We start from the raw sequence: 25,794 nt of genomic DNA on the forward strand, positions 1-25,794 counted from the left end.
AGGGCACCAGAATGAATTATAAATAGAACCTGATTAATCAAAGAAAGATGAATAAAGTATGCTTTTAACACAGGGTACATTGTTGTTGATGTAAAGCAAAAGTCTTGGCAGAATTAAAAGACAGTTGAGAAACAAATAGAACAAATAGCCATCAGTTCAGTAAATATCAGGAAACCAACCTGCACAGTTTACCTGTGAGCAGCCCCTTTTTCAACGAGTGGCGTTACTAGGCAACAAGGATCCAAACAGACAGATGTTGCCAAGAGCATTTCCCATCTTCCTTTGCTCCAAATGAGAGCAGGCAGACACCTCTTAGATGGATAAATGTATGAAAAACACTAAAGCCAAGTTAGATACTCAAGATAACATACTGTATGGTTCCACTTACATGAAATTCTAGAAAGGCAAACTAATGACAGAAAGCAGATGAGGGTTTACCAGGGGCTGAACATCAGGGGGAGAGAACTGATTGCAAAGAGACAGGAGGAAACTTTTGGGGGTGGTAGAAATATCCCACATCATGATGGCAGTGGTGATTATGTGACTTGACGCATTTGTCAAAATTTCGTGAAATGTAGCTTAAAGTTGCTAAATACTACTGGATGTAAATTATATTTCAATACAACAAAATTTAAAGTCCATCTATCTATAATAATCTAATATAGCATTTCTATTCTTTTACATCTAAGACTATGAAAACACTTTGGAGATAAAAAATAAACATGATTTCATTTCAAAATACAAAGCTAGAAGTTGTTGTAAAAGGGTAGGCGCTGAACCAGTCACTGCACACGGGTTGCCAAGACTTTCCTGGATGAATTCCATCCAAGATATGGCTTTTAGTCTCCCGAGGTCTTTGGACACCCAGAAAGTGGGTCATCTTTCAGAATATCTGCGTCACTGTGGACAGTGTGTTAGTAAATCAAAGACCAGCTGGATTTGTTCTCAAATTGGCAAAATACTTGCTTGGAAGCACTATTAATCCTTTCATTTACTGAATGGGGAAAATTGGTCTTGATTACCTTTAGTTATTATCAACGCTGCATATTCTTTTGGTGTAGAATATATATTAGGCGTTAAACATGTGCTTTGGAAAAGCAGAGATCATGTGACCACTTGATTCTAAATATGAAAAGTGTGAAATTAAGACTAATACTAAATATTCTTACAGAGTAAATTGGAGTAGTGAAGCAATTATTTTCACTCTTCAATGCAAAGTTATTTTGCCTAAAATATTCTGTTATTACGCAAAAGTATTGTTCTGGACTAAATTTTTGAGATAAATTCTGCTTTTGGCAACAAATAACAGAAAACCAATCTAAATGGGCTTCAGACAGTAAGCACAGTTCCACGCTCCTGGATCTGGAATTCTAGACTTAAAACAGCATCCAAGTTTGTTTAAACATGCAGATCACAATAAACTGTGGAAAATTCTTAAAGAGATGGGAATACCAGACCACCTGACCTGCCTCCTGAGAAATCTGTATGCAGGTCAAGAAGCAACAGTTAGAACTGGACATGGAACAACAGTCTAGTTCCAAATCAGGAAAGGAGTAAATCAAGGCTGTATATTGTAACCCTGCTTATTTAACTTACATGCAGAGTACATCATGTGAAATTCCGGGCTGGATGAAGCAGAAGCTGGAATCAAGATTGCTGAGAGAAATATCAATAACCTCAGATATGCAAATGACACCAACCCTTATGGCAGAAATTGAAGAAGAAGTAAAGAGCTTCTTGATGAAAGTGAAAGAGGAGAGTGAAAAAATTGGCTTAAAGCTCAACATTCAGAAAACAAAGATCATGGCATCTGGTCCCATCACTTCATGGCAAATAGATGGGGAAATAGTGGTTGACTTTATTTTGGGGGGCTCCCAAATCACTGCAGATGGTGACTGCAGCCATGAAATTAAAAGAAACTTACTCCTTGGAAGGAAAGTTATGACCAACCTAGACAGCATATTAAAAAGCAGAGACATTACTTTGCCAACAAAGTTCTGTCTGTCTAGTCAAGGCTATGGTTTTTCCAGTGGTCATGTATGGATGTGAGAGTTGGACTATAAAGAAAGTTGAGCACCAGAGAATTGGTGCTTTTGAACTGTGGTGTTGGAGAAGACTCTTGAGAGTCCCTTGGACTGCAAGGAGATGCAACCAGTCCATTCTAAAGGAGATCAGTCCTGGGTGTTCATCAGAAGGACTGATGTTGAAGCTGAAACTCCAGTACTTTGGCCACCTGATGTTCATTGGAACTGACTCATTGGAAAAGACCGTGATGCTGGGAAAGATTGAAGGTAGGAGGAGAAGGGGACGACAGAGGATGAGCTGGCTGGATGGCATCACCGACTCAATGGATATGAGTTTGAGTAAACTCCGGGAGTTGGTGATGGACAAGGAGGCCTGGCATGCTGTGGTCCATGGAGTTGCAAAAAGTCAGACATGACTGAGCGACTGAACTGAACTGACTGAACTGAATAAATCGTTGTGAATACTGCTGTCAAAAAGGAAAGCTTGTCCCCCTCTGTACTCTGGGTGATCGTGGTGCCCATGTGCAGATGGGCAATGCTGTCAGGAACTTCCTGGAGAGAAGAGAACAGTCTGACATAAACATGACCCCAAGTCTGAGTTGTGGAAAAAATCCTGAGTGCAACGAAAAGAACTGCTGGAATAAGTCATCCATCCAAGGAGGAAAGCTGCCCTCATATAAAGAGTGGTTTTAATCTGTAATTTAAAGATCCTCAAAATCTAAATCATTTTCATCAAGGCCACCTTTTCCATAAAATTGTGTTTTGACTAAGGATTCGATTTTTGGTCATAATGTCCTTCTCTAAAATTATATAGAAGATACTGTAAGCCACAGAGAAGCTTTCTAGAATAAAAAGGTTTAGTCTGTTCAGTAGTGCAGTGAGACGATGAAGAACAGAAGCTGTCATCAACTGCCTGGACTTCACATCCTAGCTTAGCCACCCTTCTTCTATTGAATCCTTGTGTGCTAAGCCTTGTTTTACTTATTTATACAATAGAACCCTGAAGAGTACTAACTTTAGAGAGTCTTGATGAGAATTAAATGCAATATTTCATGCTGCATTTCAATTCATCAATTCATTAGCCCAGAATCTAAGAAATATTACATACTTCATAGGTGTTTTAGCCATTTTAATGTGGGCAATATATAGAAACTAATTGTGAAAAATATTTTGATAACCAACCGTGTAAAAATATACAGTTTTCCCCTGGTATCTGTGGAATATTGGTTCAAAGAGCCTCTGCAGATACCAAAATCCTCAGACGCTCAAGACCCTTGTACAGAATGGGTCTCAGCTGATGCTCTGTATCCCCAAGTTCTGCATCCATGGGTTCAATCAATCACAGGCCCCACTATTGGTTGAATCCACAGAGGCAGAACCTGTGGATATGAAGAGCCAACTGCATTGTTGGGACATACTAAATTCTTTTGCTTCTGGTATTCCTGATTTGTTTTTGGGACACCAGAAGTGAGGGTAGGGGGTCTTAGAATTTCAAAGATTAGCTCAGGGAACATTTTAATAAGGATTGCATTAGTTATAGTACAGGTCAACTTGCTGCTGTAACAGAGATCTCCAAAAATACAGTGACAAAAAAGAGAAAAGTGTCTTTTTCTATTACATGCCCATGCAGAGGTGAGTAGCCCAGCCCTGAAGGTAGCTCTGCCCCATGAGGTCACCCAGGACCCAGGTTCCATTATCTCATTTCTCCATTATCACCTGCAATAGGTTGTATAATCGAAGCCATTTCACCAGTGTCTTCTTCCTCCATCCCACAGGAGGGGGGAACCTGTGAATGAAGAGCAAACCATTTCCTTTTAAAGGATGGGACCCAGAACTTGTACACACGGCTTCTACTCCCACATCGTTGCTGAGATCTTGGTCACTGGACCACCCACAACTGAAAGAGAGGCTAGAAAATACGACTTTAACTAGGCAGCCAGGAGCCTAACTAAAATTCTGTGGGTTCTATTATCCGAATGAGGGTGGAAAGAATGCATGGTTGAATCAATTAGCAGTCTTCCATTAGTGTTGCTATGGAAACTACTATTGTTTCGTTGATCCTAGGATACTGTTAATTTGGAGACATATCATCATTTTACGTGCCGTTCAGTAGAAAAGGCATGCTATTGAAGCTGTGGCTCATTACTTTCTCATCAGCTGAGTTACAGGACACATCCTAATTTCGAGATTTTGAAGTGTGAAAACTTCATGTCTTGTTATAGAAGAAATACAAGCTTTCCTGGTGGCTCAGTGGTGAAGAATCTGCCTGCAGTGATGGAGAGGCAGGTTTGATTCCTGGGCTGGGAAGATCCCTTAGAGAAGGAAATGGCAACCCACTCCAATATTCTTGCCTGGGAAATTCCATGGACAGAGGAGCCTACTGGACTACAGTCCACGGGGTCACAAAAGAGTTGAACACGACTTGGTGACTAAACAACAATGATAGAAGAAATACAGTGACAGAAAGACTTAGGAAAATAAAACGATCTAAAGACATTCATTTTGCAGTCTTCTTTTCATGTGTGTGACTTTCCTCAGAGCAAGCATAGGCAACAGATGTCAAGATTTGGTTGATCCATTGAGTGTAACGTTTAGAACAGGTGATTGACAAGGTACTATCCATGAGAATTTCAGTCAAATTCCAACACAGAGGCTTGGGGAAAATTTGCCAAGCTTTCCACTCAGTCTGGAACAGATCTGGAGTTGGGTAAACAGACAATGAGGGTCCTGTTTTCACTAACCAGGGTTCTCACTTAGCAGAAGGACAAAGACCAAGGGCTATACTCAGCACAGAGTTATGGCCAAGGCACTGGACTTCCTGTTTCAACATTCAGTCATCAGCCAAATATTGGTTGGACACCAGACACTTTGCTTGATGCTACAATACAGTCTCTGCCCCTCTGAGAACTCCAGAGCTCATGCAGGGAGAAGAATATGTAGACCTGTAAAGGCATGCAATTGTGTAGAGCCTGGCACAGTATTTCATAGACGTCTAGCAAGTGGAGGCGCAGAGTGGAGACCATCAGTTCTACCCGAGGTTAGGGAAGACCGGCAGAACTAGGGAGGGTGAGAGTTCCTCAGGCAGAGTAACACTGTGCAAGTGCATGGAAGTGTGACACAGTGGTCGCTGCAGCTCTCTTCAGCACACAGGATGAGAAGCAGAGGGGACTTTGCTGGCATTCCAGTGGTTAAGGCTTCATGCTTCCACTGCAGGCGGTGTGGGTTCAATCCCTGGTCAAGGTACTTAAGATCCAACACGCCGCTTCATGCAGCCAAAAAAGGAAGAAGAATTTTAAAAGCTCAGTAATCAAGATAAATACTATTCTAGTACAATATTTAAATACACAAAACTTAATGCAAAAAAAAAAATTGTAAAAAAAAGACCAGAAGCAGTGGGTATGTTCAGCTGTTTCCTTTTTAGTACTTTACTCATAGGAGGCAAAGAGCAATGTTTGTTTAATTGAATTAGAGAAAGACCAACTTCTTGAATGGCCAAATAAGGATAAGCTGAATTTTCCTGTTATCAAAAAGATGCTGGAAAGAAACAAAAGGACACCGTTGGTGCCAGCCTTGCTCTAGAGCTTACCATGACTCTAGCTTATTGGTTAGCATAAGATTTGAGGAGTTACTAGATAAAGGAACTTGTTTAGAGCCTGCTTTCACCATCTTTATGCTTGTTTTCTCCAATGTAACAATGCACAAATGTAGTTTACTTTGGAACACACCTTTTATCTTTGTTTATTCCAAGCATGTAGTACTGCTGATTCTCAGCACAGCAAGCACACCTTTGAGAATCTGACCTAGGACAAAGGCTAGAGAACCAAACTTTTTTGCACTCAGGTGCTGAGATGTCATAATGAAAGACCCTGATTGGTTCAGTGAGATCATTCGGTAACTTTGAATCTGGTCAATGACGAATCTACAATATGCAGATGTCTCTTGCTGTGTATTCCTACTGACGGTCTGCTTCTCTTGTATAGATCACTGTTACGGACGAGGAAGTTAGTGACCCATCCTTCGTAGATCTGGTGAGAACTCCCCAAATGAGGAAGTGCACACTTATACTTATGTTTGCTTGGTAAGTTTGATTTGTGATGGATTCAAAAGCTTGTGTCAAATTCACAACGCAGCCCTCCCTCCAGGCCAGGTGGAAGTTCTCTCTCACTTGTTCTCTGTTGTCTTTCGATGTTACTCCAGGTTCACAAGTGCTGTGGTTTATCAAGGACTCGTCATGCGCCTGGGAATTATAGGAGGCAACCTCTATATCGACTTTTTCATCTCGGGAGTTGTGGAGCTGCCAGGAGCCCTCTTGATCTTACTAACTATTGAGCGTTTCGGTCGGCGCCTACCCTTTGCAGCAAGCAATGTTGTGGCGGGGGTGGCGTGCCTTGTCACTGCATTCTTACCAGAAGGTAACTGTCCCTCAAGTCTGCTTGGCAGCCAAGATCTTGTAAAAAAATCTTAAAATAATCAAGAACGGGGGACTTCTCATCTTCAGCAAATGTCCCCTAGCATCAACATCATAGTGCCAGGCTCACTCTTGTGATGTCTCTCCGTTTCTGCCAAATCAGCATAACGACTGTGAGTGCAGAAGATTGATTCTATAGATTTTTCCGTTTTCCCCAGTTTTAGGGTCATTTGTGGATGAAATAGATGTGTAAAACCTAGATTGTAGTCCTAGTTTACTTTTTAAAAAAATTTTAATTGAAATTTACTTTATGTACAATATAGCATAGATTACAGATGTACAGTATGATGATTCATGATATATAAAGGTTGTATTCCATTTATAGTTATTATAAAGTACACGCAGGGGCAGGCCCCAACCACCTGCACACGTCTCTGCTGGTGGGGAGAGCACTAGGGAAATGACGTCTGTCAGGCACCTTCTGGGCGCTCACGGAGTCAGCCTCCATATGGTACAATAGATTCTTGTAGCTTACTGTATACCTAATAGTGTGTACCTCTTAGTCCCTTACCCTGACATTACCCCCGCTTTCCCTCTCCCCAGTGGTAACCACTAGTTTGTTCTCTGTATCTGTGAGTTTGCTTTTTTTGGTTGTTATATTCACTAGTTTGTTGTAATTTTTTAGATTCCACATATAGGTGATATCTTATAGTATTTGTCTTCCTATGTCTGACTTATTTCACTTAGCATAATGCCCTCCAAGTCTATCCATGTTGCTGCAAATGGCAAATTATACTCTTTTTATGGCTGAGTAGTATTCCATATATATACATAAAGGATATATATATATATTTATTTATATATATATCCTTTATATATATATAAAAAGTTATGAGGCTTCCCTCATAACTCAGTTGGTAAAGAATGTGCCTGCAATGTAGGAGACCACATCTTCTTTATCCATTCATTCTGCTGATGGCCACTTAGGGTGCTTCTTAGTTGTTGCAGAAATGCTGCTGTAACACTGGGGTGTGTGTATCTTTTCCAGTTAGTGGCTTTGGTTTTTTTCTCATATATGTACCCAGGAATGGAATTAATGTAGTTTGCTTTTGATCACCTTTATCTGACTTAAGTTTGTGATATCATTGACCCTGTTTCACATTTCTTCCGTATCACTGCTGCTGCTGCTAAGACACTTCAGTTGTGTCTGACTTTGTGCAACCCCATAGACGGCAGCCCATCAGGCTCCCCAGTCCTTGGGATTCTCCAGGCAAGAACAGTGGAGTGGATTGCCATTTCCCTCTCCAATGCATGAAAGTGAAAAGTGAAAATGAAGTCACTCAGTCGTGTCCGACTCTTAGCGACCCCATGGACTGCAGCCAACCATGCTCCTCCATCCATGGGATTTTCCAGGCAAGAGTACTGGAGTGGGGTGCCATTGCCTTCTCCGTCCGTATCACTAATTCCCTGCAAAACACAAAGGTTACAAAGGGAAGAAAAACACATTTCTTGACTTGGAGCGGTTGACAACCTAGTGAAGAATATGGACAAAGTAGAGCACGGTTCTCAGAAGTATGAACCACCTGTGCTGGTTTAGGAACCCAACATTCTTCATTATCACAGGAATATCCTGGAACCTTCTTTGTTATCGCAGGACTATCCTGGAAAGGAGGCTGAGGGATCATGCCTGTCTAGCAATGATAGCCTCGCGGTCAGGCCAAGAGCTTGGGTGTGGTCTTGTGAGCTTTCGGTGGCGGAGAAGCGCCTCCAAGTGACTGCAGCGGTTGGGACAGTGGCAATGGGGAGGGTGAGATGCTGCGAGCAGGGATCAAGGTGGTGGCATTCGGGCCTGCATGGGAGACGGTGATTTCAGGGACATTTCAGAGTTAAACTGGGGAGGGGAGGGCTTGGTGACTGCTGTGCGATACAGGGGTTGTGGGTAACTCCACGTGCATGGCTAACCCACCGCCAATTATCCCTGTCCCGGAACACAGCGGGGCCTGGACGGTGGAAGCCTTTCAAACTCCCAGGGAATGTGTGTTTTAGATCAAGTTCATTATTTCCACATTCCAGGAGGTGTGGGGGGTGGAAGGGTTGCTGGGACAGCTGGAGCCTCTCATAGTACTTTATGTCAGCACAAGAGAAGCATTTTTTTTTTCAGTTTGAAGAATTTTTTTTTTTCTTTTCCATAAGGTTTATTACAAGATAGCGGGTACAGTTCCCTGTGCGGTACAATAGGGCCTTTTTCTCTATAGAATAGTTTGTATCTGCTAACCCCAAACTCCCAATCCATCCCTTCCCTATGCCCTCCCGCTTGTTAACTACAAGCGTGTTCTCTAGAGTCTGTTTCTGTTTTGTAGATAAGTTCGTTTCCTGGTTTAGATTCCACATATTGTTGTTGTTCAGTCGCTACATATGGGATAACACGCACTACATCTTTGTCCATTCATTCTGCTGATGGCCGCATAGGGTGCTTCTTAGTTATTGTAGAAATGCTGCTGTAACACTGGGGTGTCTGTATCTTTTCCAGTCAGTGGCTTTGCTTTTTTTCTCATATATATACCCAGAAATGGAATTAATGTAGTTTGCTTTTGATCACCTTTATCTGACTTAATTTTGTGATATCATTGACCCTGTTTCACATTTCCTTCATATCACTAATTCCCTGCAAAACATGAAGGTTACAAAGGGGAGAAAAATACATTTCTTGACTTGGAGAGGTTGACAACCTGGTGAAGAGTATGGACAAAGTAAAGCATGATTCTCAGAAGTATGAACCACCTGTGCTGATTCATGGACTGCAGCACGCCAGGCTCCTCTGTCCCCCACTATTTCCCAAAGTTTGCTCAAACTCACGTCCATTGAGTCGATGGTGCAACCCAACCATGTCATCCTCTGTCACCCCTTTCTCCCTTTGCCTTCAATCTTTCCCAGCATCAGGGACTCTTCCAATGAGTTGGCTCTTTGCAGGGTCAAAATAGTCAGACATTTATAGATAAGTTCATTAATAATATGCTTATGAAATCCTAAAACATCAAATAACCCTATTTAAATACCATTACAGGAATGCCCATCTTCAGAATGAGAAGGGGGAGAAATCCTGTCATATTGGAATGGTTGATGATAAACAGAACTGTTTGCATTTATCTCATTTTTCTTGAGCACATGAGTTTCCTAGAGCTGTTGTATCAAAATACCATAAACTGCGTGGCTTGCAACACAGATTTGGTCTTTCATATCCTGGAGGCTGGAGTCTGAACTCCAGGTGTAGGCAGGGCCTCGCTTTCCCTGAAGGCTCTCAATGAGGATACTTGCCTGTCCCTTCTGGGCTTCTGGTGGTTGCCAGCCATCCCTGGCATTCCTGGACAGCATTCCCATCTCTGTCTCCATCTTCATATGACCTTCTCTGCATCTCTGGGCCTTAACTTAACCATGACATCTGCAAAGACCCTATTTTGAAATAAGGCCATACTCTGAGGTTCTGGTGAACCTAAACTTTGGGGAACATCGTTCAACCTACCACACTGAGCTAACGCATTATAAGAGTTGGGGAAGGGGATTCCCTGGTGGTCCAGCAGTTGGGACTGAGTGCTTTCACTGCCAGAGCCCAGGTTTGATCCCCTGGTCAGGGAACTAAGATTCTGCAAGCCTCCCTGTGTGGCCAAAAAAAAAAAGGACTTGCAGAAGATATATGCACATCCACTTAGTGTCTATTAATTGCTGCCACTAAACTAGGAGTACCAGACCACCTGACCTGCCTCTTGAGAAACCTGTATGCAGGTCAGGAAGCAACAGTTAGAACTGGACATGGAACAACAGACTGGTTCCAAATAGGAAAAGGAGTACGTCAAGGCTATATATTGTCACCCTGCTTATTTAACTTATATGCAGAGTACATCATGAGAAACGCTGGGCTGGAAGAAGCACAAGCTGGAATCAAGATTGCTGGAAGAAATATCAATACCCTCAGATATGAAGATGACACCACCCTTATGGCAGAAAGTGAAGAAGAACTAAAGAGCCTCTTAATGAACGTGAAAGAGGAAAGTAAAAAAGTTGGCTTAAAACTACTCAACATTCAGAAAACGAAGATCATGGCATCTGGTCCCATCACTTCATGGCAAATAGATGGGGAAACAGTGGCAGACTTTATTTTCTGGAGCTCCAAAATCACTGCAGATGGTGACTGCAGCCATGAAATTAAAAGACGCTTACTCCTTGGAAGGAAACTTATGACTAACCTAGATAGCATATTGAAAAGCAGAGACATTACTTTGCCAACAAAAGTCCATCTAGTCAAGACTATGGTTTTTCCAGTGGTCATGTATGGATGTGAGAGTTGGACTGTGAAGAAAGCTGAGCGCCAAAGAATTGATGCTTTTGAACTGTGGTGTTGGAGAAGACTCTTGAGAGTCCCTTGGACTGCAAGGAGATCCAACCAGTCCATTCTAAAGGAGATTAGTCCTGGGTGTTCTTGGAAGGAATGATGCTAAAGGTGAAACTCCAGAACTTTGGCCACCTCATGCGAAGAATTGACTCATCGGAAAAGACTCTGATGCTGGGAGGGATTGGGGGCAGGAGGAGAAGAGGACGACAGAGGATGAGATGGCTGGATGGCATCACTGACTCAATGGACGTGAGTTTGAGTGAACTCTGGGAGTTAGTGATGGACAGGGAGGCCTGGCGTGCTGCGATTCATGGGGTCGCAAAGAGTCGGATACGACTGAGCGACTGAACTGAACTGAACTAGGAGTAAAGATAGAGCTATAAACAAGGTAGACATAATTTCTTTTTTTTTTTTTTGAACTTTTTATTTCGTATTGGGGTATAGCCGATTAACAACATTGTGATAGTTTCAGGTGAACAGCAGAGGGGCTCAGCCATACATACCCATGTGTCCATTCTCCCCCAAACCCTCCTCCCGTCCAGGCTGCCACGTGACACCGAGCAGAGTTCCATGTGCGGTACAGTAGGTCTTTGTTGGTTATCCATTTTAAATACGGCAATGTGTACATGACCATCCCAACCTCCCTAGCTATCCCTTCACCCTGGCAACCATAAGTTCGTTTCAATTTCTATCTTTGGGAGTTATGCGCAATTTAGTAGAAGACAACAAATGAGGGCCACTGGATACTTCACTGATCTTTCCATTTTACTTTGGCACTGTATAGTTTTAGGTTTAATTTTTAAATGTAGTTTCCTAAGACTAGGTCATCTGTTCTCATCCTATATGAAATAGGAATCAAATATTAATTACATATTCGTTGCATATGAAATCAGGAAAGTAAAGAAAAAAAAATGACTTAAGCGTGGCCCATCTTTTCATGATAGAACTCTCCCCCAGAAGATTTTCTCTGGCCCCAGACAGACTGGGATGGTTTTAATGTGTGTTGCCTCTAGCACGATCCCAGAAAGCACTGAAGATCAAACGTCCAAACCCATATTGAAGTAACTAAGTGGGTGGGAACCAAGCTGTCTTACAGAGAACACGTTCATATATTGGAAAACAGAAGACAAAGAATAGACTTTTCTGTTTGATCTGGTCGGTTTTATTTTGTAGACCGAGTTTCCCAAGTCTTAGAGTTGTTCTTAGCAGCAATGGAAACGACTTGCCCCTATTCTGGACGCATTTTATTTGTGTGTTCTGCAGATATGGCTGCTTTCATAGTCTCCCGCTCGTCATAACTGACTGCCAAGAGTAAGTTCAAATTCGTAGTGCTGTGTGTGAATACCAAATGTTAGCAGGGGTTGCTTGCCTGAGCTGAGAGTCCTCACTTCCACTTAAGGGAACTTTTGGACTTGGTTCCTTGGGCTGTTGAATTAACATTAGAAAGACTTTTCCTCTCAGCCATTCTTGACGTCATCACCAGGATGACTGCCCCTGAGAAGAATACTGAGCAGCCTTTTAGGGGAATCAGCTCTAAAATTATCTCAGAGAAAACTGTTTAACCAGCGTTCCCCCCACGAAGCCTGATTGGAGAATGAAATTCTGGAAAACAATTTCAAAACAATCGTTCGGGCTGTATCCTCATCTAAGACCCCCTATCTCTGACCCAAATTTTTGAATTCTAATTAAAGCCTGAAAAATAAAAGAGCTTTTTATTTAAAAAAAATTATTTTCTGTGGGGTATAGCCGATTAATAATGTTGTGATCGTTTCAGGTGAACAGCAAAGGGACTCAGCCATACATATACAAGTATCCTTCCTCCCCCAGACCTCCCTCCCATCCAGGCTGCCACATAACACTGAGCAGAGTTCCATGTGCTGTACAATAGGTCTTTGCCGGTTATCCGTTTTAAATATAGCAGTGTGAACATGACCTTCCCAAAGTCCCTAACTATTCCTTCCCCTTGGCAACTGTAAGTTCGTTTTCTAAGTCTTTGAGCCTCTTTCTGTTTTGTAAGTAAGTTCATCTGTATTATTTCTCGTTAGATCCCACACCTAAGGAATGTCCATGATATTTCTCCTCCTTCTCTCTGTCTTACTTCACTCAGTATGCACTCTCTAAGTCCATCCATGTTGTTACAGATGGCATTGTTTCATTCTTTTTAATGGCTGAGTAATATTCCACGTGTGTGTGTGTGTGTGTGTGTGTGTGTGTGTGTGTGTGTGTGTACCACATCTTCTTTATCCATTCCCCTGTTGATGGACATGAAGGTTGCTTTCATGTCTTAGCTATTATAAACTGCTGCAATGAACACTGGGGTACATGTGTCTATTGGGGCCGTGGTTTTCTCCGAATGTATGCCCAAGAGTGGGATTGTAGGGTCATATGGTAGTTCTAGTTTTAGTTTTTTTAGGAGTCTCCAAACTGTTCTGCATAGTGGCTGTACCAATTTATATTCCCATCAACAGTGCAGGAGCGTTCCCTTCTCTCCACACCCTCTCCAACTTTTGTTGTTTGTGGTTTTTTGTTTTTTTTTTGATAGCCATTCTGACCAGTGTGAGGTGACATCTCATTGAACTTTTGATTTGCGTTTCTCTAATAACTAGTGATGTTGAATATCTTTTCATGTGCCTATTGGCCATCTGTATTTCCTCTTTGGAGAAATGTCTATTCAGGTCTTCTGCCCAATTTTTGAGTGGATTGTTTGTTTTGATGCTACCAGGCATCATAAGCTGTTTGTAAATTTTGGAGACTAATTCCTTATCAGTCACATCATTTGCAAATATTTTCTCCCAACTGTGGGCTGTCTTTTCATTTTGTTTATTGTTTCCTTTGCTCTGCAAAAGCTTTTGAGCTTAAGTAGGACCCATTTGTTTATTTTTGCTTTTATTTCCATTATTCTGGGAGCTGGATTGAAAAAGATGTTGTTGTGATTTCTATCAGAGAGTGTTCTGCCTGCATTTAAAAGAGCTTTTTAAGACCCATACTCATCTGCCATTTTTAATTTGAATTTATTCAAGATGGCTATAAACCTGGCTGTTTGGGTAAGTCTTTTTGAAATGAAAAAGCTGTCTTGGACTTTTCTCTTTAAGTAAAAAGTATTAATGAGTATGTTGCAGATGGGGCATTCTGGGGAGAGATAAAGTTGTGTTTGTTTAAAACCCTGCATCCTTTCTTCAAAAACTGAGGAATTATTCTCAATAATATCTAGCAGTTTGACCAAATCCCCTTCAGAGGGACCCTCTTTCTCTGTGTCCTCGGGAGTTCATGGGAGGTAGTTTCAGCTTCAGTCCTCAATCTTAAATTGTCTTGTTTCTTGCCACTGCTATCAAAAGATATCTATTGTCACTCCAGGGGGAACTTAGACTATTACTGGTTTGGTCAGAAGTTTTTATGTGCACTCTTAATATTCACACATCCCTTACACCTCCTATAAATTGTTGGCATTTTACCCTTTTGTTGAAACAGTGTGACGCTTCTCGAACTTCTCTTTTGTCACAGATTTCAACAGAATCTCTGTCCAGTGCAGTTAGATACTGGCCTTTACTGCTTAGAAAGAGTTGAGATTCCTAAGAAAACCTGAAAGCATTTTCTTAACCTTTTACTGAATTGACTAGTTGTTGATCTGTCTTCACTGAGCTAACCACATACATCTCTCTTGCTGAGTGTGTGTGTGTGTGTGTTTTAATTTGGCTTCTTGGTTTTTGTTTTTTTTCCCCATGAATGATCAGTTATAAGATTAAATTGTCATTGAAGTTGTCAGTGGGACTCACTCGTAGAGCGATCTTGATTCAGTAGAAAAAGCTGTAGCTTAAGAACCTAATGTGGGTAATCAAGTTATTTCCATGGAAGCTGGAGGCATTCTCCTCTGCAGCCACAGAGCAGCAAGAGGTCGCCCGGTCGGGCTGGGACCCAGGGAATCTGGGCACCAGCTGCCACTTTCCGTTCCCCAGCACCTGGCACTGCCCCACCTGCTCACTGGAGGAAGGGGTGGAATGCATTTCCTGGTCCCCTTCCCTGGCCTTAATGGAACAGTAAAGCTAAATACAACATGTGTTTACAACTATGCCAGAGCAGATGGCGGCCCAGCGCATCAGTGCATCTCTGCTGCTGCTCCCTCCTGACGCGACAGTAACGTGGGCACTGTGGGTGTCCTCAGCTAGAGCAACGTCCAGGATACCAGGACGTCCTGGCCAGCGAGCAACCAGCATGTGACAAGGTGGAGCCTCCCAGTCATGACCTGCACTCTGGAGCCCTCTTTTTCTCTCTCGCCCTCCTTGGCAGTTGTTTGGTTTAATGAGTTTTAGCTTTCTTTAGTAGTTGGGTATTCTCTGAATATCCATTACTTTGCCGACCAAGGTCTGTCTAGTCAAAGCTATGGTTTTTCCAGTAGTCGTGTTTGGATGTAAGAGTTGGACCATAAAGAAGGCTAAGCACCAAAGAATTGATGCTTTTGAACTGTGATGTTGGAGAAGACTCTTGAGCATCCCTTGGACTGCAATGAGATCCAACCAGTCCATCCTAAAGGAACTCAGTCCTGAATATTCATTGGAAAGACTGATGCTGAAGCTGAAACTCCAATACTTTGGCCACCTAATGCAAAGAGCTGACTCATTGGAAAAGACCCTGATGCTGGGAAAGATTAAAGGCAGGAGGAGAAGGGGACAACAGAGGATGAGATGGTTGGATGGCATCACTGACTCGATGGACATGAGTGTGAGTAAGCTCCGGGAGTTGGTAATGGACAGGGAGGCCTGGCGTTCTGCAGTCCAGGGGGTCACAAAGAGTTGGACATGACTGAGCAACTGAACTGAACTCAACTGATTCTCTGAAGAGAACACACATAAATCTACAGAGCTCCAGCATCTTCTCTCATCCTCCTCATTCATGCCTACTTTTCTACTAAAAAATTACATATTCAGGAAAGTGCAATAATTCTAGAAGGCAGGAGGGCCATTTAATGCTGAGTGAGCATAAACAAGTATGAGTATAAATGTTACAGAAAGCTGTGTGGTGGGTCCGGCTGCTCACAGCTCAAAAGCCAATAAACAGCCAGGTTGGTGGAAAGGAAGGTGAAGTCGCTCAGTCATGTCCAACTCTTTGCAACTCCGTGGACTGCCACCTACTAGGCTTCTCCGTCCATGGGACTCTCCAGGCAAGAATACTGGAGTGGATATCCATTTCCTTCTCCAGGGGATCTTCCCGACCCAGGGATTGAACCCGGGTCTCCCACAATGGAGGCAGACGCTTTAACCTCTGAGCCACCAGGGAAGTGGAAACTTTGCTTTATTTCAGATGCTGGCAACTGGAGGGGAGGGTGGCTGATGTCTGTGCAAAGGCCAATGCCCACCCACCACCACCACCACGACCAGCTCGGGGGTGAGAGCTTTACTAGACAGAGTGTGGGAGGAGGGCTACATGCAGAAATGGCACAGTCAGCTGTGACAGTCATCTTCAAACTGGTCATCGGTGGTCTGACCAGCACCATCTTGGTTGCTTTAGGCACAGTTAATCTTCATTTCCAGGGTCCATTTGTCCCCAGTTCTCTGAGGCCCGTTCGACTATGGCAGCTCCTGTCCTGGGTGCAGTCTGATCATCAGGGAGTTAACTTCCCCACCTGGTGTTCTAGTAACTGTAAGACAGCTCACAGGATATGGCTCAGAATAGCATCTATAGCCCATGAGAAAGAAGTAAAGGTCCTTGACTATGCTTAACGACAACATTATTATTATTTAATCTCCTTTACCTGTTTTCCTTTGTTTTCCGCAATTCTCACTTCTCTGATTAAACTTATTCTTTGACCAAAGTTTTCCACAGGCAAAAGGCAGGCAGAGGCCATGGTTTGTGGCGGGGGCAAGGACCATGGGGTCCTGCTCCATTTCATAAAGAGGGAAGGTTTCCTTTTCAAAGATGAAAGTCAGGCGCATGCTGAACACCCTTGACTTTGAGAGCAGGCAAGCTCCTGTTCATGTGGTCATACGCGCTCACGCCACATCTACTAAGAAAGGGTGGCATCAAATCAAAACTACAACGAGGCACCAACTCACACCAGTCAGAAAGGTCATCGTTAGAAAGTCTACAGATAGCAAGTTCTGGAAAGGCTGTGGAGAAAAGGGAACCCTCCTACACTATTGTGGGAATGTACCTGGTATAACCACTAAAAAGAGAACAGTATGGTGGTTCTTCAAAAAGCTAAAAATAGAGTTGCCGTATGACCCAGCAATTCTACTCCTGAGCGGATGTACGAACAAAACTATAATTCAAAACACACATGCCCCTCTTTGTTCATAGCAGCACTATTCACAATAGCCAAGACATGGAAACAGCTTAAATGTCCATCAGCAGATGAACGGATAAAGAAGATGTACATATATACATTGTTGTACATATATACATTGTTGTACATACATACATTGTTGTACATATATACAATGGAATGCGATTCAGCGGTAGAAAAGAATGAAATAATGCCATTTGTAGCAACGTGGGTGGACCTAGAGATGATCATTCTAAGCAAAGTAAGTCCAACAGAAGGAGAAATATCATATGACATTACTCACACGAGGAATCTAAACTATGACACAATGAGCTTATCTACGAAACAAGAACAGACTCACAGGCACAGAGAACAGGCCTGTGGTTGCCAAGGGAGGGGGGCACAGGAGAGGGATGGAGAGAGAGCTTGGGGTTAGCAGATGCCAACGATGATATAGAGAATGACTAAACGACAAAGCATAGCCCAGGGAACTAGATTCAATATCTTGTGATAAGTCATAACGGAAAAGAATATGAAAAAGAATGTATGTGCATCACTGAATCACTCTGCTCTCCATCAGAAACTAACACAACATTGTATACAACTATAGAAAGAAACACTGGGCTGAAAGAAGCACAAGCTGGAGTCAAGATTGCTGGGAGAAATATCAATAACCTCAGATATGCAGATGACACCACCCTTATGGCAGAAAGTGAAGAGGAACTAAAAAGCCTCTTGATGAAAGTGAAAGAGGAGAGTGAAAAAGCTGGCTTAAAGCTCAACATTCAGAAAACTAAGATCAAGGCATCTGGTCCCATCACTTCATGGCAAATAAATGGGGAACTGTGGAAACAGCGTCAGACTTTATTTTGGGGGCTCCAAAATCACTGCACATGGTGACTGCAGCCATGAAATTAAAAGTCACTTACTCCTTGGAAGGAAAGTTATGACCAACCTAGGTAGCATATTCAAAAGCAGAGACATTACTTTGCCAATAAAGGTCCGTCTAGTCAGACTATGGTTTTTCCAGTAGTCATGTATGGATGTGAGTATTGGACTGTGAAGAAAGCTGGGCATTGAAGAATTGATGCTTTTGAACTGTGGTGTTGGAGAAGACTCCTGAGAGTCCCTTGGACTGCAAGGAGATGCAACCAGTCCATCCTAAAGGAAATCAGTCCGGGGTGTTCATTGGAAGGACTGATGCTGAAGCTGAAACTCCAATACTCTGGCCACATCATGCAAAGAGTTGACTCATTGGAAAAGACTTTGATGCTGGGAGGGATTAGGGGCAGGAGGAGAAGGGGATGGCAGAGGATGAGATGGCTGGATGGCATCACCGACTCGATGGACATGAGCTTGAGTGAACTCTGGGAGTTGGTGATGGGCAGGGAGGCCTGGCGTGCTGTGATTCATGGGGTCGCAAAGAGTCGGACATGATTGAGCGACTGAACTGAACTGATAGAAAGAAAGAAAGTGAAGTCGCTCAGTCATGTCTGATTCTTTGCAACCCCATGGACTGTAGCCTACCAGCGTCCTTAAAAAGGATGTCATCAACTTCCTAACTCTTAACAAATTTAAAGTACTGACTTTTTAGGGCAGACATGGTACTCTTTCTTTTCTTAATGCCCCAAAGAAAGAAAACATTTAATACCAAACATCTGGCATTTCCCACTCATTACCATGGAGGAAGAAGGAAAGGGCCCAGGAGATGTGGGCTCCATCCCTGGGTCGGGAAGATCCCCTGGAGGAGGACATGGCAACCCCACTCCAATATTCTTGCCTGGAGAATCCCACTGACAGAGGAGCCTGCTGGGCTATAGTCCATGGGGTCACAAAGAGTCGGACATGACTAAGCACACACACACCTCATTTGCACTTAATTAGGCTGGGAGAACACTAAGCAAATGCCTTTTGTTGTTTTGTACAATTGTACTGAAAGTAAAGTCGACCCCTAACTCTTCCTCCCAAACTTTGTGTGTTTGCAGGAATACCCTGGTTGAGGACCACTGTTGCTACCCTGGGAAGACTAGGCATAACCATGGCCTTTGAAATTGTCTATTTGGTAAATTCAGAATTGTACCCAACAACATTACGGTAATTCCAACATCCGTACCATGGTTTCTCCTAAGTAATTCTGCAGCTGCATGTTTTAAGTTGACCTCCTGCAATTCAGGAGACACAGGAGACATGGGTTCGATCCCTGGGTCGGGAAGATCCCCTGGAGAAGGAAACAGCAACCCACTCCAGTGTTCCTGCCTGGAGAATCCCATGGACAGAGGAGCCTGGCGGGCTACAGTCCATGGGGTTGCAAAGAGTCAGACACGACTGAAGCAACCGAGCACACACGCACACACACATTAGACTTGAAATCAGAAAATCTGGTGAGTGTGCCTGCGGTATGAGTTAGATTTCACATCATCATCTCCACTCTGTGTAAAGGCTCCAGCCTCTGCTCTGACCACACTCCACAGACAGTTCCCGAAGGACGAAATCAACCAATGTGCACAGCAAGTACAAACTGGCCTCCTTTCTGGGGGGGCGGAATATTCATGAGCACACCTAACTGTCAGTCTAGGCGCCACGAGGGCACATGAGTGCCACAGAGTGGCCTGGGTAGTAAGCCGCTAATGGATGATTAATTTCCACCAATACCGTAGACTCCACCCCCTGGCTCCAATACCTCGCTGTGACTCTGGCTCACAGAGTGACAGGTCTGAACTGGAGCAGCTTGGAAATGAATTGCATAGGAAATGATTTGCATAGACTATGAGGGAGGAGACGTTTTCAATGTCAAACACTAGAGAAATGGGAAATATTGTTACCATTCCTGTTACTTAGAAATCTGAAAATATTATTCATCCTGAAGTTATTTAAATATTTTTATTTCAAACAACTTTTTTATTCTGCAGAAACTTTGGGGTTTCACTGTGTTCCGGTTTATGTGATTTTGGGGGGATTATAGCCCCATTTCTGCTCTTCCGGTTAGCTGCCATTTGGCTGGAACTACCTCTTATCATCTTTGGTAAATATTCGCTGCATGCACTGTTCTTAAATGCTTTCATTTGCATTCTTTGTATTAATAGAACCTACAATGACGACCAGGTTTGATATTCATGATATTCATTTGCTCTTCCCATAGTTCTTACAGGTTTTGAGGAACCACAGAGAAATGCGGGGCCTAAATCATTTAAATTTGTTTTACGTTATAGAGTTGCAATAAAAAGTGTTCAACTTAAGAACTTTCCCAGGTCTCATACCCCCCTCCCCTCTCCTTGTCAGCAAGAGAGGATGCTGGCTGGCTCCTTGCTCACCTCCTTTCCTCCACCTCCACTTGCTTGCTCCTGGTAAAGAAGGCTGGTCACTCACTGCTCAGCAGTTTTAAACTCCAATGAAAATATTGCATCCATGAGGAGATAAACCCAGGAATGCAGTAGTCCTTCAGCTGGGCTGAGACCACAGAGTCAGCGTCTCACCGGTGATTCAGTAAATGGTCATTTCAGACTATTTCATGGGATCTGATAAACAAGCTCAGCATTGATTCTGGGCCAGCATGAAAAAGCAAAGAGAAGGCATTGTTCAGCCAATACAGAGCCGTCTAAGAGCCCAGTCCCTCAAGATTGGGGACTGGCTGCGAGGCGGGCTGGCTGAGCTGGGCGCTGGTACTGTGGGGCAGGCCTTTGCTTTGCAGAGGGAGCTGCCTTTCCAAACCGCCACTCACAAGAGCGGGTGATAAAGAAGGGTGCCTTTGGACTTCCCTTGGAGTAGGAAGTGGCAACCCACTCCAGTACTCTTGCCTGGAAAATTCCATGAACAGGGGAGCCTGGCAGGATCACAGAGTCGGACACGACTGAGCGACTTTCCCTTTTGGCCTACCTTGGTGGTCCAGTGGCTAAGACTGTTCTCCCAATTCAGGGGGTCAATCCCTGGTCAGGGAACTAGACCCCACACGCCACAACTAAGACCCCTGGCATGGCCAGTAAATAAATAAACAAATATGAAAAGAAAGAAGGGTGCATGAGAGCACATCACAGGATCGCTAACCCATCCCATGGGGTCAAGAGGAGAGAGAGGCAGGGAGCAATGAGGCCTCTGTTGAGATGGGAAGGTGAGGAGAGGTTATTCACGTGAGAGGTGCAGGCTGGTGCTCCAGGCAATGGAAAGACCTACAGTAAGAGGAAGTTGGGGCCTCCCAGGTAACTCAGATGGTGAAGAACTGGCCTGCAATGCAGGAGACCCAGGTTCAATCCCTGAGTTGGGAAGATCCCCCAGAGGAGGAAAAGGCGACCTTTTCCACAGAGTGCCCTGTGTGAGGCAAGGCCTCAAGAGAGACAAGGCTGGGGAGACCAGCTGGGGCCCAACCACCGGACGTGCAAAGGGTCTGCTCTGTATCCAAACAGCAGTGGGAAGCCGTGTGGAGTTTTAAGCTGGGGTTGGCAGGGTCAGGTCTGCCTTTTAGAAACTCCACTCTGATGGCAGATATCCCCTTAGAGGGGATGGAGCTAGTAGGGAGACAATTAAAAGAATGCTGCTGTAATCAGGTCAGGACGGGGTCTCAGGTGATGGCACGAAGGTGTTGAGGAGTGGATTGGTCTGAAGAAATACATTGGAGGTTGAACTGGCCAAGAGGGGCTGACTGACTGGGTGAGGGACCAGAGTGAGCAGGGAGAGGGGCCGTGACGCTGCTGACTGGGGGAGCCATGGGAGGGTTTAGCACATTAGAGAAGCCTGTCTGTGGGAGGACGTGCAGGGATTCTATCTGGGCTGCTTGTAGGATGAGGTGCCTCTAAGAAATCCTGGCTGAAATGGTGAGGACGCAGTAGGCTTGACAAGCTGAGTCAGGAGTAAAGTGGCCTCGAGATGAAGGTTTAGAAGCCACCTGGATGAAGATAGCCCCTGAAACCATGGGAGTGACTGAAACCCCCCCACACAGCAAACAGGGCAGAGAGGGAAGAACGGGCCCAAGACGGAGCCCTGAGGAGCCACAAGCGTCCAGCGTCAGCAGAGTGAGAGGCGCCAGGCAGGGGACGCGAGGGACGCGAGGGAAGCAGTGGGGAGACCAGGAGCTCGAGGGGCGGGGATGTCAGGGGGGTGGCGGGTGAGGCCACCTGCTGCCAGAGCTGCTGTGAGGCTGGGCAGCAGGGGCCAGAAGCAGGGCCGCTGGGCCTGGTGGTGGCGGCCCCTGGTCATCTGGCGGGAACCAGGCCAGCGAAACACTGAGGAAAAGAGCCCAGACTCGAGCAGATGGGAGTGGGACGTGACTCTGGCCCACCAAGGTCAGCTGGCAAGTTTTCAAGAATCTTGGAGCCACCCCGGTGGCTCAGATAGTAAAGAATCTGCCTGCAATGCAGGAGACCCAGGTTCAGTCCCTGAGTCGGAGAGATCCCATGGAGAAGGAAATGGCAACCCACTCCAGTGTTCTTGCCTGGAGAATCCCATGGATGGAAGAGCTTGGCGGGCTACAGTCCATGGGGTCACCAAAGTGACTGAATGACTGAATGTGACTGAATGACTAACAGTTATCATTAAAAATTGAGTATACGAGGTAATAAATACATCTGCTCAGTTCCTGATTCATTGAGCTCTGCTGTGTCTGACCTTGAGGCTGGTGTGTCCACTGGAGTCCATGTGGAGATACTGCTGCCCATCTCCCCAGAGCCTCACCGCAAGGCTGCGTTGCCGGTATGAATGACGCACATCCACAACGGGCGTATTTACACCATGGAAATAAGGCAAACGCTGAAAATCAGGACTTTGTTTTCTGGAGAACCGGTTGTTAGGTATTTACCGGCAGAGCACTAGAATATGAAGATATGTCCCTGATAGCTCAGTTGGTTAAGAATCTGCCTGCAATGCAGGAGACCCCAGTTCGATTCCTGGGTTGGGAAGATCCGCTGGAGAAGGGATGGGCTACCCGCTCCAGTATTCTTGGGCTTTCCTTGTGGCTCAGCTGGTGAAGAATCCTCCTGCAATGTGGGAGACCTGGGTTCGATCCCTGGGTTGGGACGATCCCCTGGAGAAGAGAGAGGCTACCCACTCAGTATTCTGGCCTGGAGAATTCCACGGGCTGGATAGTCCATGGGGTCGCAAAGAATTGGACACAACTGAGCGACTTTCACAGAAAGCAAGAAAGGATGGTGTTTCAAGGATTTCGGTTCTAAGACAGAAAGGAGGATGGTGGTTAGAGGATCCAGTGAGGTTGCAAGAAGGCTCTGTAGAGAGAAGAGATTTGAATACCTTTCAAGGCGTCACCAGTAGGGTAAAGCTGCTGGAGAGAGAGGATGAACCCCTACAGCGAGGAGCCCAAAAGACTCCAAGAGCTGCTCTTGGGCAGACGTGGGGACCAGCCTTGCCAGGTCACGCTATGGGAGGAGGGCAGGGACGGGGGCAGCCAAAGGATGCTGAGGGACTCCTCTGGAGTGGCCTCTGTTTCCCGCCTGAAGTAGGAGGAGGGCGCTTCCCAGAGTGTTCAGCACTTAGTAGGTCCTGGGTAAATAATTGTGAGATGAGTGAGTATATGGATGGACGTCAAGAGTGCAGGGGCAGTGGGGCTATCAAGGGTCTGAGGACGCTGAGGAACTGTGAGATTGTGACAGAGGATCGCTGGGGAGCCGGGCAGGGTGACCTCTCTGGAGCACTGCTGCAGGGGGCGGGGGAGTTAGGGTGGTGAGCACAGCGGCTTCCAGAAGGCGCAGGGGGCGATGCGGGCGGCTGTGCCATCTGGGGACCGTAACGCCGCTTCCCTGTCCCACAGGTACCCTGGCATCCATCTGCGGTGCCCTTGTGATGCTCCTACCTGAAACCAAGGGCATCGCCTTGCCAGAAACAGTGGATGACGTAGAAAAGCTCAGCAGGTACGATACGAAATTCAGCACACCCTAACTGAAAGCAGCATTTCAAGCCCACTGGGAGAGGACGGGGCTGAGAACACTGAATGTGGGGGAGGGGATACAATATTAAATCCCTGTCTTGCATCTTAAGCTAAAAATTCAAAGCAGATTTAAAAGGTTAACATAAAACAAATCTGGAAATGAACATGTTTTATTTTTTAAATGCGGTTATGAAGAGAGAAGTATTTCCAAATAAGGTGTGAAAACTCGGAATCTAAAGGAAAAGGATTGATGACGAAACAGAAATAATTTAAATGTGCATCTGTGGGCGGCCAATGGTGACAATGATAATACATCCATAAAATGGACTGCTACACAGATACTTAAATAGCAGAAATATAGATATATGAAAGACATGGAGGATATATATTTCAAGATTATAGACATTTCAAGGTGGATTACAAAGTGAAAAGTCACTGAACAATGTGTTATAGTATTTATTAACAAATAAAACCAAGAGTTATCCCTCTCTATAACTAGCTATATGAGAAAATAAATGATAGTCAGGTGATGATAGATAGATAGATGATAGCAGAAAGAAAACAGGAGAAGGAGAAAGAGATTGAGTTTAGGGGGGAGGGTGTCTAAATAGTGTGCAGAGAAAGTTAATATCCAACCAACGTTTAAACATAAAATGTATTTTATATTTAAAAAAATCACATTACATACATTCTAATTTTCTCTGAAATTTTTCATAATAAAAATAAGAGAGATTATGAAAAATAGAAATGTATAGGGAAAGACCTAAAATGATCCAATATTCCCTCTGGGGTAGAAATGTGTTGGGAAAAAGGGGTGCAGAAGACAGAACACTTATTTTATACCCCCATAGACTTCTGCATCATTCAGTTTTTAAAATTATGACAACAGGGTCTTATATCATTTGTGAATCTTATTTTATTTGAGTTTTTTTTTTATTTTTTGGCATGTGGGATCTTAGTTCCTTGACCAGGGATTGAACTCACGCCCCTAGCATTGGAAGCTCAGAGTCCTAACCACTGGGCCACCAGGGAAGTCCTTATTTGTGAATTTAAACAAATAATTTAACAGCTAATTTGAAAAATAAAAATCAGTCTTCTTCTAAACAATAACCTGGAAATTAAGGATATAGATCTCTAAATTTTATCAGATATATTTATGAGAAGATGGAGATGTTCGTAACCTCATGGCAGTTCTCTTCGTCACTTGGCAGATTGGGTAGAGATTAGAAACTGACAACTTTTAGGATCCTGTGTAAGTGATCAATGGTTTCACATATGTCATTTCATACTCAAAGTGCTGGTGTGCAATAGAAGTTCTTGTCCTCACTTTTTTATGCTCAGAAAGACTTGACAAGGTCTATGTGCTAGAACTGGGGTTGGCATTGCCTAGTGAACAGGCGTGACTGTTGTTTGCTGCTTATTTCTGCTGTGCGGGGTCTTCGCTGCTGCGTGGGCTCTTCTCTAGCTGTGGCGCGTGGGGGCTGCTGTCTAGCTGCGGTGTGCTGGCTTCCCCTTGCGGGGGCTTCTCTTGTTGCAGAGCAGTCTGTAGGACTCAGGCGTCAGTAGTTACGGTGCGTGGATGGGCTCGGATGCTCTGAGGCACATGGGATCTTTCCAGACCAGGGCTCAAACCCATGTCTTTTGCCCTGGCAAGTGGATCCTTTACCACTGAGCCACCAGGGAAGCCCTGGGGTAGTTTCATTATCTTAGGCTCTATCCTCCTTGATTATGAGTAGCTTCATAACAAGAATCTCCCGGTAGGATTGGAGATTTCTCTCTTCATATCCTCTCTAACGAGGTACCATCGCCCTCTCTGGAGAAGGCAATGGCAACCCACTCCAGTACTCTTGC

The 25,794-nt window shown here is 44.3% G+C and overlaps 1 protein-coding gene across 1 annotated transcript in view; it reads left to right on the forward strand.

Moving 5' to 3' along the window:
* Nucleotides 1-25,794, forward strand: part of SLC22A3 (solute carrier family 22 member 3) — a 99,997-nt gene that overhangs the window by 70,184 nt on the left and 4,019 nt on the right. The window contains exons 6-11 of the mRNA XM_052645663.1: nt 6,005-6,102; nt 6,222-6,436; nt 8,642-8,644; nt 19,061-19,169; nt 19,985-20,097; nt 23,827-23,926. Coding sequence (XP_052501623.1) covers nt 6,005-6,102; nt 6,222-6,436; nt 8,642-8,644; nt 19,061-19,169; nt 19,985-20,097; nt 23,827-23,926 — 638 coding nt within the window. The remainder of the gene's footprint in view (nt 1-6,004; nt 6,103-6,221; nt 6,437-8,641; nt 8,645-19,060; nt 19,170-19,984; nt 20,098-23,826; nt 23,927-25,794) is intronic.

Source organism: Budorcas taxicolor, chromosome 9, assembly GCF_023091745.1.
Source record: "Budorcas taxicolor isolate Tak-1 chromosome 9, Takin1.1, whole genome shotgun sequence".
Lineage (NCBI taxonomy): Eukaryota > Metazoa > Chordata > Mammalia > Artiodactyla > Bovidae > Budorcas > Budorcas taxicolor.